The following is a 15,000-nucleotide window of genomic DNA, read 5'->3' as shown; positions in this document are numbered from 1 at the left end:
AGCGTGCGCATCGGAGACATATGTTTTCGCTCCGTGGAAGTTTAGACGCGCGCCCGCTCTCCTAAACGCTCAATCTTTGCATTTTAATCATTACACTTCAACTGAACTCTACAGGAGGCTTAAAAACACCAGTGAGAGATGGCCAGCGAGCGGAAACCACGGCTTTGTGTCATGACAAAAGCGCAGAACGGGTATGGATTTCACTTGCATGGCGAGAAAGGGAAGAGCGGACAATACATCCGTAAGGTGGAGACCGGCTCCCCTGCAGAAGCGGTGGGGCTGCGCGCGGGGGACCGTGTGGTTGCAGTGAATGGGATCAACGTGGAGAAAGAGACACACCACCAGGCAAGTTGATGTGCATTCATATTTGGGGTTTTACGTCATGCTACATACAGCACGAGCTGTGCAGTGGTGGGCTAGGTCCATATCAACAGGTCAACACTGGCTGGTGCGTGCATCCTGGCACGTTTTCAGTCAAGCACACACCCCTCCACCTGGCATGATGGGGGGGCATTGAAACTTTTTGGTTTCAGGGCTTCTCTTTAGCACTTAAAGTGCACGTTACTTTGAAGAAAACCCTGACTTTGCCATCGTTGCACTGTGTCATAAACAATTTCAAGAGACTAACCTGCACAGTCCCTCCCTTTATAGCAGGTCTGACCAAAAGAGGCTGAGACAACTGTTCAACTATTTGTGTCTTGGCTGGTGGTCAGATAGACAGCAGATAATGAGTTTACCATGCTCACAGAAGCAGAGGAACATCATCACCAACAACCTCTGAGTATATAAGGTTTCTCTCTAACAGCTGATCATTGTTTTTGAAGAACAATTCTGCTGCACTGGGGCTTTTAATTTGACACAAAGGGTGACACAAGAATCAGCTGCTTGTGTTGTCAAATAATGATGTTTGCCGACATCTTAATTGTTAGAGAGCCCAGTATGTTGAGGGACGTTTCTACAAAATGACTTATATGTAAAGGAATCATATGAAGGATTGATTCAGAGCATGTTTTGGACTCATAAGTGATTCACAGAGGCCATCCTTTTTTGTCAGACAGTCAAAGAGATGTCATTTTCTTGGTAAGACAAGAACAAGCAACAAATCTCCACATTTAAGAGACTGAAACCATCAAACGCTGGGCTTTTTGCTTGGAAAATGAATCTCCATCTTACAGTCTGATATTTTGGGCTATGCTTGCATTTCTATCACCAGGCTTTACACCCACACGTCTAAGAAAAGTGTGAATGTGTTAAATACTTTGCAAAGATGTTCGAGCGCTGACTGGATGCTTTTAGAGAGACTGGATCACGAAATAATGTTCTCTTTGACGAGATTGGACTATTATTCTATAGCTGCAGTCTATTGGTTCTCCGCAGCATAGACTCCTATGTTCTTTTATTGCTTTTTCAAACAAAATAACCAGTATGTTGCCGTCCCATCCGGTCCCTCAGGTGGTACAGCGGATCAAAGCCGTAGACAACGAGACCAGGTTGCTGGTGGTGGATCATGAGACACACGAAAGTCTGCGCAGCCTCCGCCTCACAGCCACAGAGGAGATGGCAGTCCTCGTGGCCGAGCATCCTTCCTCCTCCTCCCCCCCAGCCTCCCCCTCACCACCCCCGTCGTCGGTCCCGTCCTCCCCCAGCAAGAAGCGGGAGAACGGCTCGGTGTCCAAGCAGCCGGTCACACTGAGCAGCCAGGTGCAGAAGCCCACCAGGAGGTCACCGTCGAAGGCCGCGAAGAAGGTAAGCTGGTCCTCCTCCGCCACAGCCACCACAGCAGAGACATGAGTGAACAGTCTCTACTTTGGTTCTCTGTAATGCTTCTGTTGGTTCAACATTTGGACAAAGTGGTGTGTGATTTTTAAGGGAGGATCTGTAGGTGGATCTTTAATTATAAAATCATTAAAGATGTGAGGTTCTCCTGATGTACTGAAATGAATCTCATTGTTCTGTCGAGCTGCCAGTCTCCTGGACGGTATAAAGAAGCTGAGGCCCACTTTCAGGCTCATGGAAGCTGATCTCAAACGTATACATCTGTCAGAGAGGCATTTGAAGTCAACAGCTATTTAGTGTATCACAACTATCCGAAGCCCAAGTTGATATTGAAATTGCTTGTTTTGTCCAATCAGCAGACCAAAACCTCAATAGATTCTGTGTGACATCAAAGAAGACAAAGCAAATCAGCAAATATTCACATGTTGCTGGAAATAGTGATTTTTATTTTTAATAATTTGCTTATTGGCTTTCTTGCAGTGCATTAGATGAACACCACTCTAATGTTTTCAAAGTAAATATGAAGCCATGGTCAGCAGCTGGTTAGCTTAGCTTAGCACAAAAATAAAGGGAAACAGCTAGCCTGGCTCTGTCCAAAGGAAACCTATTAAAGCCTATTAACTCTAATTAATATGTTTTATCTTACGAAAACAGAATATTTCTTGGTCACATCCTGGAGTCCAGTACATAACCCCCTTGTTAAATCACAACATGTAATTTTTACACTTTGGTTTTTGTACAGAAATAAACAAACAAGATATAATATGTTGGAGGTGCTGGTGGGCAGAATGTTTTTCACTTTTGGACAGAGCCAGGCTAGCTGTTTCCCTTTATTTTTGTGCTAAGCTAAGCTAACCAGCTGCTGACTGTAGCTTCATATTTAGTGTACAAACATGAGAGTGAAATCAATCTTCTCCAACTATTCTCTTAATATGTGAAGTTCTTGTGTTGTTATACTTGAAGTCATTGAGAGAAAATGCACAGTATGACATACAAGAATCAAAAAGCAAGTATTGTCTTTTTTTGTGTTTACAGTAGAAAAGAAGAAAATAACAGGAAAGTAAAGTGAGATTCTTTTTGATCAGTGTAAAGAAGATGACAGGGCCTCACCAACACTCTTCCTCTTTAATACAGCAACAAATAACTAGCTTTAGACTACGTTTCCTCAGACCCTTTAACAAAGCACTCTTAGAGATTTGTCAACTTCCAAACACAAGAATTAAAAATACTAAACGCATTAGCAAACAGATTGCAGACACTGAGTCATTCCTTTGAGCAGATTCTCCTCAGCTCAGACATGCTTCCACCTCAGACCTGTTCTCTTGATGCTTTGCCAGTTTCAGATTGGATTAGAGGATGTCATGCAAGTTTCCATCCTGTTCTGCAGCCTTCCATGCATGTGGCGTCATCTATGTCTGTTCACTAATGTGTGAGTCCTGAGGGAAGAACATGGCGAGCTGAAAGCGCTCCAGATGTTGTGTTTGAGGTCAAAGAGGGCCTGAGAGATCAGAGGTCGGGACCCGTCAGATGTCAGGAATCTGGCAACGGACAACGCAGTGACTCTGCAGAACAGGAAATCCACAGAAATCGTAAAAGATATGTATGAATGAAAGACGGCTGGCTGGGGGATTCTCTGAATGCCTTTGTGTGATAGATGTAGCATTTATTATGAAATGATATTCCAGAGGGAATGTTGCTTTACAGGCCACTCACATCTCATCTTCCTGTGTTTATTTACACATACTCGTTGTCACAGTTGGTTTGCATAAAGCTCAATAGTCATTTGATACATTTTAGTTTGGGGTTTTTATAATTCACTGTTTTGTTATTCCATGTCGACATGTTTCCGTCCACTCTGTCTCTCCTGGAACGCAAAGATCTGATAGACTTTGGTTTCATGTGGCCCGTATCAGAGAGACGAGGCAGCTCAACTTCTGCTTTCTGCATTTACACAAACATGTGTTTTCACTTAGGTTTGCCCTGCCCATATGTGAGCGGCACTCAGGCACCATTTCTACAAGAGCAGTGACGGAGCCAATCAGTTAAATCTTAAATGTGTGTGTGTGTGTGTGTGTGTGTGTGTGTGTGTGTGTGTGTGTGTGTGTGTGTGTGTGTGTATGTGTGTGTGTGTGTGTGTGTCTTTGTTCAGCTCTGGCTTTGTGACCTGTGGAGAGAAACCCCAGTGCTTGGTGGGGTCGGATTGGCCCAGCTAAGGTTCAGGAAATGCTTATAGGTCTCCTGTTTCTCTCACTCTCTGTTCAGTGATTATAATGAAGGGATGGAAAGAAAGTTTAGCAGGATGAGCCAACAGACATCAGCAGTGCGAATGAAAAGCAGAAAAATTGAAGGACAGTCTTTGAGCTGCTGTTGGAACATTGATTTGAAACAACCTCATTTATATTTCGACTGACCATAAACCACCTTTTGTTAAAGCTGGAGCACTGGAACCTGCCTCTATCTCTCGATTGGTACCTTGAGAGTCTGCAAAGAGCTGGATGTCTCTGTTTCCTGTCCCATCTCAAAGGAAGCTGTTCCACCACAGATTTGCAGACTCAGTATTGACACTGCACGCTGATACAGCAAATTACGTCTTGCGTGTTGTAGTCATTCATCCATGTGGCTGGCAAGGAGCTTTGGCAATCGGTGCAATCTAATTACCACCACAAAAGCAGAGGGGAAAACAGGCTGATCAGCAATGAAACCATTAAGTGAATAATCTGAGCTGAAAAGAATATATGTCTGTTTTTTACAGCTGTAAGAGTCAACTCAGTTTGCTGTGAGAAGTTTCAACGAGACTTGCCGAGAGCAGCACATTTCTTCTTGTATTTTTATGGTCATGAAAAGGCAGGAGAGAAATAATGAGGGAGCAATGGAGAGCAGACAGCTTTTGGACTGAGGGAACTCAAGAGTGGAAGCAGCCAATAACAACCTTGAAGATTTGTTGGAAGGAGTTTCAGGAAGTGGGCCCCCCTCAGTGGGGCAGGGGAGTGGGGGGGAAGCAAAGGTTTGCAGGATAGGGGAGTCCCTCGGAGAGTGGGAGAATTGTTAAAGAGGTTTGATAGTACTTGGCACTGGGCCTACCGTATGTGAGCATGTCAGTGGTGATGGGTGTCTTTGTGCCTTTGTGAGCAGCACCTCGTCTTCTGCTGAAGATTATAAAATAGTCTGTAAACATTCAACGACCGTTCAGACAGAGAACCAGATTAACCATGTTGTTTTATTATCTCCACCAAGAGAATCATGCGATCACTCGTGTGTGTGAGTGCGTGGGTCTGTGAGTGAGTGAGTGTGCACCTGTATGTCCGTCCTCGGCCAATCTCACATTCTGCTGCAGCAAACTGCATATTATTTTGGGTGCCCAGTTAAGGCTGCATGCTCAAGGACCTCTTGTGGTTGTGGTGACTCACACTTTCTCAAAACCCCTTTTATTCCCTTTTTTTTTTTAACGTTTTTTGGACCGCCTGCTGACTTCTCACTCATTACTCTTAACTGTCCACCGGCCATAGGGGCCACAAGTGATAACACAGCTTAGTGTATATCTGACACCCTGCCAATCCTGCATCAACCTCACATTTACTGAAGCCCGAACAAATGCTTCAAGTCACAGTTACACCTGTGAGACAGAGCTGAGACTCATGCCTGCACAGAGCCGATGCAAACATCTGCATAGATTCAAATGAGAGTGTATCTGTTGTGTTAAAAACAGGTCTGATACACTCTAGAAGGGGGAGATTGCACAGTAGAGTGCACCTTATTACATTTGGCGTTGTTTTACTTCTATTTTTAGTTGAAGGTGGGGCGCAGTAAGAGAGAGAGAGGTGAGGCAAATAGTGTGCTTGATGTGAAAGAGACTGATGCATCATTGAAAAAAAGATAACTCCAGAACTTGCCTAAGAATCATGACGTTCTATTCAATATCAAAGTAATGCAGTGATATCTGACTGTACAGCCATGTGTACATTGCAAACAGGAACTGCTAATAGCTAATTCTTCCTTCTTTTACTGGTGGCAAATAACCAAAATGTTAACAAATAAAGGCTAAAACTACAGACCATTTTGCGATGGGATCACGCCAGCCGTAACGCCAAAACAGGTCAGGGGCTTAAAGTGTCCCACTTGCCCCACTTCCTACCCCTGCCCCCACCCTCCTACTTAAGGCGCCCTTGGTCAGACCACACCCATTTTACAATATAATCTCAACTACACACCTGTAAAGTTTGTGACTGCATCCGTCGTGGTGCTATCTGTTCACAAACATATAATACGGCAGTGGACTCACATTGTGTCACCAAAACTTGAGAATTTGTTACAGTTTGTTTTCTTTGTCTGCTCCCTTCCTCTCTGTCAAAGCCATAGGATTTTTTTATTTCAGTTTAAGGTCCTAAAGGACACACAACATCGACTACACATTTACAGGCACATATACAAGGTCACAGCAGAAACATGGGTAGACTTGCAGCCTTTTCTGCAAATGTAATCACTTGCACATTTCTCTATTAAATTTCCCCACTAGTGGTTTTGTGTGTGTGTGTGTGTGTGTGTGTGTGTGTGTGTGTGTGTGTGTTCCCTCGGTTACATGACACTGTCTGTATTTTTCCTCTGTTTTACTGCCACTCATCCACCAGGTCTCTTTTTTTTCTGCATTTCTAACTCAATTTCACAAACTATACATCATGACCAGTCAGCAAATTTTCGCTATTTTGCTCATTTCTTCACCAAAGCTCTCCGGCACAAATACAGTTGAGCCATGTTGGGCTCTTAGAAATCCAATGTTCGGGTCTTAATAGGCCATTACTGTTGACCATGACCTACTGTGAATTACTCAACGTTATATAAGCCTGTTCAGAGTACGGCTTGTAATAGCCCAGAGCTGTTTTGTTGTTTTATTTGGGCCTGAAGAAGGGCCGATATTGGAGAGAAATTCTGCTGTCACTGAGAACATCACACATTTTTTACTACTTTTGACTTTAACTCAACAATAAGTCTGCTCGCCAAACCCCTGAGTTTAAAGTTACATCAAATATTGCCCTGGCTGCTGTCCTTGTCAACCAAATGTATTATCCATTAATCAACGTCCCTGAATTGCTGGAAAAGCAGCATGTAAATCAGTGCATTTTCGCCTTGAAAATAATCCTGTGTATAAAGAAAAGTACAGGTTGTGTGCCTTTGACATGACTTTTGAGTATCACAGTTAAGTATTAATAGTATATTGAAATTAACGCCAAGTAAAATAAAGTGGGCTCTATAAAACAGACCTGAACTAAACCTCAGAAGGGAAAAAACAATTTAAGGACATATAATCTCAGTCCATCTCTCTGCGACAAGATCAGAGGAAATTATATTAAACTGAAAGCTCTGTTCATTCTCTTTCTTAGCTGTCGTCTCTCAAGCAATTTTCTGTTCACATTTTGACTCAATTATTTGCTGTCCAGCAGACAATCGAACACATTTAACACAATCGATGACAGAGTCTGCCTGTGCCTGTTCCAGAGAGAAAGGAAGAGACGTTTCAAGGACTAGAACACGTCTCGGGGTTGAGACGTATTATCTTACTTAACACACACCTGAGGTGTCAGTGCTCTGGTCATTCTCCCCTGTGGACACACACACACCGCACACACACACACATGTGCTCAGGCGTGTCGTGTGGGTGTGTCATTAAAGCTCAAGGTAAAGTGTCAGGTGTCACTTTCTCACCAGCACCTTTTTTTAAACTCGCAAGCACACACACATGCAAAGAAAATGTATTTCATAACTAGTAATGAGCATTTTTTTCCCCTCTTAATATGATGCCGTGCAGACAGACGTATAGGCAGAGATATACAATATCAGATATTTTTGCTACAGCCACATGGAAACAGACATGTCCGTGGCTTGGTTACGGAAGTAGCTGCAATTGTGTCTCTGGCCTGAATTTTCCCTCTCTGTTGGTTGAGAGGCCTCCAACACACGCACAAACATACTGTGGTCTTTTGCTGTTGTTCTTTCCAGTCCTGCTGCACTTCTGGTTGGCAAGTATAACATAGGGCTTGTTAGGAAGAACGTGAGAAAGATCGCAAAATAAATGATGGATATAAAGTGTGTGAGAAAGAGAAACTGAGGCAAAGAGAAAACATGCATACACATCTTGGGGCAGCATCTTTGTTTCTCTTTGATATGTCCATTATGAGTTTGACCTTTTAATATGGTTATTTCCAAGAGCTTTGAAACATAATATAATGGCTTGGCTCAGTCAGACACAAAGCAGTATGAAACAGTTACAGTAGTCCAGATGACTGGTCCAGCTGCAAGCACACAGGCTAACATGTGAACAGCACTTTAAGTTGTGATAAACTTCACTACATCATGTGCAGGATTTGCAGAGGCCTGCTAGTGATCATCAACTCCCCATAGAGTACACACAGACACACACACACACACACACACACACACATCTGTTAAAACAGTTTGAGTGAGAGGAGGGGTGTGTGTTTGTGGAGGTGGTCTTTGTGAGTGCACATGTGTCTTTGCACCATCAAGAATGTTATACGGCTTTGTGTGAAGATTCACATCATATTATGTTTTTACTCAGTGTGTATGTGTGTTTGTGCTCACACGAGCGTTACAAGTATCATCAGCTGTGGGAGGACACATGTGTGTCACAGGTGGTGAAGCCTTAACAAACTCCATCTAAACACCAGCAGAGACTAAACAAGTCAAACATGGAGACGGAGTACACACGAAAGGCCCGGCAGTTGTTCTTTTTTACAAAATCCTCCTACAGAGAACTTGTAGATACTTAAACCTGTGCATATTTGTAGAATTGGAGTGAAAAAGATCTGTGTGGGAAAACCCCAGACATGGAGCACCATTTTTAAGGGTCAGGGCTTGAGGTCATGAGGTCAGAATTGAATAAACACAAATAGTAGAACTTGTGGTTCTGTGAGAGAGAGAGAGAGAGAGAGAGAGAGAGAGAGAGAGAGAGAGAGAGAGAGAGGAACTGAAGAGATGTATGTGAGGTTGTTTCTTGTTGAATAAACAAAACGTTTGAGGATGTGTATAGTAGGATACTTTGACGGCCGTCAAGTATACAGTTGAAGTTGATGTGGGAGCATAGAAACAATGTTAAAATTTTTCTTTTTTGGCAAAGAGGAGGCATTTTTTTTATTTCACCTTTATTTAATTTAGCATGTCTACTAAGAAAACCTTTCCTGTTTAGTTGAATTTTAAGGATTTTTCTTATAATATCAGATAGAAAATGGAGTTACATACGTTTGATTTTTAAGTGACTGTACAATTGTTAGAGTAACTAAGTGTGTAATGCTTTTTACTAACATCTGGAGCTGGTGTTCAAGAACTCCTCCACCCCCCTCGTTTGAATACCAACTGTGTTACATCAAGATGCAGGGGTCCGGATTCTGTGTGTGTGTGTGTGTGTGTGTGTGTGTGTGTGTGTGTGTGTGTGTGTGTGTGTGTGTGTGTGTGTGTGTGTGTGGTGTGTGTGTGGTGTGTGTTGGGGGGGTGAAAAAAGTAAACCAAATTCCTGGAGTAAAAACAGTCTGAATGATGTGGAAGGGTCACGAGTGGGGGAAATATATGTGCATGTGTGTGTGTGTGTGTGTGTGTGTGTGTGTGTGTGTGTGTGTGTGTGTGTGTGTGTGTGTGTGTGTCTGGGGGTTTAACAAACAGAAAGGGGGGAATTAGTAAGGTGGGTAATGTAGGAGAGACACAGACAACTGAGTGTATTGTATAAAATGTGTGTGTGGGTGGGTGTATGAGTGAACACAGCTGTGTGTCTCCATGTATCATCTCCCCATGTACTGAATATATATTCAAATGTTGTCCTTGTTAACCCAGAAGACATTGACCTGAATGTCTCTCTGCAGACTCAGTTTACAAGCAACAAAACATAGTTTGACTTCAACAGGAAATGTCTTTGTCACTGTGTTATGGATTAAGATCATGAAAATAACCTCCTCTTTGGTATTGATGCTGGTCCAGATTTGATTTGAATTAATCTCTGCATTTAAGACAGTAGCAGATCATCATATCTCAATTTTGTCATCTCTGAGTTTAGGAATTGCAGACACTGCTCTTTAGTGTCCTGCCCCTCTGAGCTGTGGAGTATCTCAAGGCTGTGTTATTTTCACTGCTATGCTGATGACACAACTTTATGTAGCTCTAAAAGTCAGGAACAATCTGCAGTCTGACGTCCTTAAGAAAGCTGTCTGTTAAATTCCTCAAATACAATGGGAAAAATCTGACATAATCATGTTTGAAACATGAAACACATACATTATAGAACCTGGCTGTATCTGTTAGGCTTCGAAATGTATGAGTTATCTTTGAATCCAACTTTTGTTTATCAACTTCCTATTGTCTTGACAATCTAATCGCTTACATCACCTTCTCACTTGGAGATGGTTATTCATGCTTTCATCTTTTCTAGAAGGGGTTAATATAAATTGTTGTGTATCTGCCTGGGCGGCAAAGCCCACTCACGCTTCAAGTTATAAAAAACACTACATTTAGACTGTTAGCAGCAAGAAATAGAGATCGCATAACTGCCATTTTAGAGTCTTTGCATTGGCTGTCAGTTGATTAGAATTGGTTTTAAGGTTTTACTTTAAAACCAAGGTCTAGCTCAACCATAAACTGCTGCTATAGCAGTCACCTGAAACAGTCTTTAAATGTTGAAATCTGTCTTTTTTTACAAACTTGCATTTCTTCTTCATACAAATTCAGTTTATTATTATTATTATTGGTGTCATCTAAACTATAATTATACTGATTATCAAGCTGTTACGTCTTCTCTGAACTCCTCCTATCCACACATTGTAACTGTAGCACTTGAGACCCTTAACCCAAATCTTCAGCAATATTTATAGATTGCACTACTTTTGTGTAGCCCTTACTGGGTCAGAATATGTGAAAACAGGCCCGTCTTCTCCTGCCATCTTTGAATCATCTGGGACTGATCTCTGAAATCCCCTTTTGAAATCATTAACGCTTGTGTTTGGTCAGTTTCTAGAACTTTCTATCGGAAACAAATTATGTCAGTTTTGGAAACATCCACTCACGATGCTTCTCTATCTACATTTTCTTAATCTTATCTTTTAACTATCAGTTGTTGGATGTGGGAATATCAGTGGAGAGTGGGTCGACTATAGCAGGGCCGAGGATCGATCGCTGTGCTGCCCACACAACAACATTGCCAACAAATACGAGAGCGAGAGAGAGAGAGAAAAAACAGAAACAAACACCGTAGATACAGAAAATTCTTTACTGCTATACCTCATTATTGCTGATAGAGACGCTCTTGGTTGCACCTTATGTGTTGCTGTATGTGTTTATGATTTAGTGAGCACACGTATACTTCAGTAGGTGTCACAACCGTGCCGTCTTACAGGTTTAACCGTATCGGTACTGGGCTGTTATTGTCACTCCTCACCACTCGTTCGTGTTCAGTCTCTTCACATGTTCACAGCTGTGAGCCAGCACACATTCCCACACATCGATCCACGCAGTGTTCACACGCACGCTCTTTGTGGGAGTCAAGCAGATGTGATGGGAGAGAGGCTTTGTGTCCGTGTGGATCAACTGGGAGATCTATCGATACGTGACAAACAATTGACAGGTTTAGTTTACGTGTGTGAGGTGAAGTTAGCGTGCGTTAAAGTATGAGAGAGGCAGCGGACAGGAATCCCCTCTAATCGATTCATTGTGCTTTGGAAAGTAGGCGAGAGAAATTTATATCGGCTGTCTCTTGCAGACACACGCACACACACACACACACACACACACAGCTACGTAAATCTTTGTCCTGATGTCATCTATGAGGCCACAGAGCCTGTTTGTGTCTCTACAATGTCAAATTTACAGTGCCTTTTCACTGCTATGGGGTGACCGTGGCTAAGTGGAGAGCAGGGCTGCCTTTCAATCAGAGGGTCGGTGGTTCGATCTCCTGCTCTACTGGTCTCATGTCAACGTGTCCTTGAGCAAGACACTTAACTCTACCGTAGCTGCGTCTACGGTGTGTAGATAGATACTAAATTTTAAGTTGCTTTGGATAAAAGCATCTACCAAAATAACCGTAATGTATGGTATATATGGTTTATAAACACACACATATAGAGCTACAACTAATGATTATTTTAATTATCAATTAATCTGCTTACTATTTTCGCAATTAATCAACACATTTTTTTGTTATATAAAGTGTAAAAAATTGTGTTACAGTTTCCCAGAGGTGCCAACCAAGTGACGAGGGATATCTGCCACACACTGATAACAGGGGTGTGGACAAGCACACACACACACACACACACACACACACACACACACATACGCTGCATCGCCAAGTTAACTGCTGTCCTTTCAGGCGTGAAAACAGAGGTAGATGGAAAAAGTTATCTAATGATAGACTGAAATAAACAGAGAATAGGAGCAGAGGATGAAATAGCCACATTCACCATAAAAATCTCACTCCCTCATCTACACACACACACACACACACACACACACACACACACACACACACACACACACGCACAGTACAGAAACACACGCACACAACAGCACATAACTGCTGAATATATCAGCCTCGCCAGCAGCCCACACATTTTAGATTGACATTTAAATGCAAATAGGCAGAAAGGTTGTATTCTGCAGCCACTTAACTGCATACGAAAATATTGTAGCATGCGGCACTTAAAGATAATAGGGGGACAGAAAGTAAAAGCGAAAGGGTTTGAAGAATTTGGACTGAAAGTACGCGAGAAATTCCAAGACATGGAGGGTGAACGTCAATATGAGATTAAGGAAGAATGGAGTGTTGAAAGATAGTGAGAGACAGATGGAGAGAATGTATGAGAAGGTTTTAAACTACTTGCTGGTTTGACTTCTCTCTCCCCTCTCTCTCTCTCTCTCTCTCTCTCTCTCTCTCTCTCTCTCTCTCTCTCTCTCACACACTTGTGTCCACACGCTTTTGTAGCATGAAACAGGTCCATGAAAATCCAATCAATTTCTTACAGCAGGTTCTCATGAAAAGTAAAGCTGCATGCTCTCACAGAGATGCTGCATCAGCACTACATGTACAAACACTTGTGTTGCCATGTTGCCAAAGCACTCATGGCATCAAGTCACAAAAGTCTTATGATGAAAACTAGCTTATTTATGGTCCTGTTTACTCTTAAATATGGTTCTCTTGTTTTTTTACAGATAGGAAAATCTGAACAAACAATACAATGAGGAACAAAAATTACTACTTTTTGATTGAATTGAAACTGCGTATTCTATGTACGCACAATTACTGTATATTTCTTAAAAATATAATTGCTGACACACTCTGTTTGATCAATGGGTTCTTCAGAGGGAAGTAGGTTTCCTCCACATTTTAGTGCTCTATGAAAATGAATTAAAATATACTTTTTTGTAGCATGAAGTGACACTTCGAAGGTTTGTGAGGAGGCACAGTGTAATCGCATCAAAGCTCTTGCTCTGTGCTAATTGTTCATACACCAAGTCAAGCTTCATATCCATCTTGATCTCATAAGCACTCGGTGAGCGTTCAGCCTCCAGCTACGACACCCTTTACAATATGTTTGCACTCACAGGACTCTTGCAGCTTCAGCAGTGCAGCTTTTCAGTCAGCCCGACAGTTGAGCTGCAGACATAAATTATATCAGATATTTAGTGCCGTGTGACAAAAGTTGGAAGAATATAACAAGCCGGTCGTTAGTGAGTTTCGGCATTAAAATGCAGTTGAAGGGTAATAAATTACTTTTTTTGTGCTGTTTTTAGCTGTGTTCACAGTTTGCGTAGTGAATGCAAGGAAGTGGAAACGTTGTTATGTTTCAATCTCATTCAGAAGGAAGAGATGGCGCTGGTTGACCGGTTCATTTAACTGTATGTCACTTGATCATTAAGACACCGTATTCACAGTATTGTTTGTTAAACAAGACAGCGTTGGAGGTGCTGGTGGTCGGATTTTGTTTTTTAGCTTTGCAAAGCTAAGCTAACCAGCTTCATATCGTACAGGTATGAAAATGGTACCAATGTCAGCATTAAATTCTCTGCAAGAAAGTGAATGAGATTTATTAGAATGGGTTTAACTTGTGTTAAATAGCAGGTGTTGAACTTTGCATCACAAACTTATAGTATCCAGAGTCCAACACAATTTGCAACGATAGATCGGACTATTGTCAACAGACTACAGTACAGTATGACAACTTGCTCCATGACTAATGCAGTATACCACTTTTCCAATATGTGGCTCCCTGGCTACTTTATCTTTTTTTTCAGGAGAAGCATTCACTTTTTTCCCCCACATTTCACCTCAATGCTTGTCTGTCTCTCTTCCACACTCTCCAGAGTTATGATCTCAGGAAACACTGAAACAGCAGGTACCACACATTACACACACACACACATTACAAACACACACACACACACACACACACACACACACACTACAGCAGAGCAGGAGACTTTGTAAACAGATCTCAGCAGGTCAGTCCTGGTAGAGCACGATGGACACACAGCTAGCCTTCATATCACGGAGCTGTTACGCAATACTCCACAACACCAGTGGGGCAAACTGTTGGTTATCGAGATCTTTGGCCAGTCCTCATGTTCTGTCTGCTGCTGCCTTTTCTTCCTGTCCTCCACATCCATCATCTCCCTCTCTGATTGCCGTTTTTCTCTTTATCTTCTCTCTTTCGTTCCTCACTTTTTTTTCCCCCCAATCCCCCTGTCCTTCATTTCATTTTTACGAGCTCCAAATCCCTCTCTGGTTTTGTCCAGCTGCCTGTCATTTCCTTTCTCTCTTGTTGCTTTCCCACTCTTCGCTCTTTCTCGCCCACTGAGAACTGGCCCGATCTGCTCTCTTCCTCTTTGATTGAGCAACACTTAAAGCAGCTGCAGACGCACACACACACACAATAACGATTTGAGGGTAGCACTGTCATGGCCAAAATATCTGAGACACAGCAATTTTCTTAATTTGGTAAAGCCCTTGATCCGCTTACAGGAAATTTGCATCGTGCTGTCACACAGACACTGAGCAATGTACACATAAAACTCTTCAAACTATTTAAATCTCCATTTAATCTATATTTAAAATATGTATGTATTCTCTCACCTAAATTAAAAACTTCTCTGTGAATACACCTCAGAGGGAACTGGCTCCACTGGTTCCACTGCTGTCTCCATGAAAACGGGTCGTCAACCGTGACATCAGCATAA

General features: G+C 42.3%; 1 protein-coding gene across 1 annotated transcript in view; it reads left to right on the top strand.

Moving 5' to 3' along the window:
* The window catches only part of LOC137878358 (Na(+)/H(+) exchange regulatory cofactor NHE-RF2), a 31,192-nt gene that overhangs the window by 353 nt on the left and 15,839 nt on the right, over positions 1-15,000 (top strand). The window contains exons 1-2 of the mRNA XM_068718644.1: positions 1-345; positions 1,453-1,746. The exon at positions 1-345 is cut by the window's left edge and continues 353 nt beyond it. Coding sequence (XP_068574745.1) covers positions 139-345; positions 1,453-1,746 — 501 coding nt within the window. The 5' untranslated portion in view covers positions 1-138. The remainder of the gene's footprint in view (positions 346-1,452; positions 1,747-15,000) is intronic.

This window comes from Cebidichthys violaceus, unplaced genomic scaffold, assembly GCF_023349555.1.
Source record: "Cebidichthys violaceus isolate CVI_PGR_0920_01 unplaced genomic scaffold, fCebVio1.0.p SCAF_23, whole genome shotgun sequence".
Taxonomy (NCBI): domain Eukaryota; kingdom Metazoa; phylum Chordata; class Actinopteri; order Perciformes; family Stichaeidae; genus Cebidichthys; species Cebidichthys violaceus.
The sequence above is the reverse complement of the archived record's forward strand: the minus strand, read 5'-3'. Positions and strand labels throughout refer to the sequence as shown.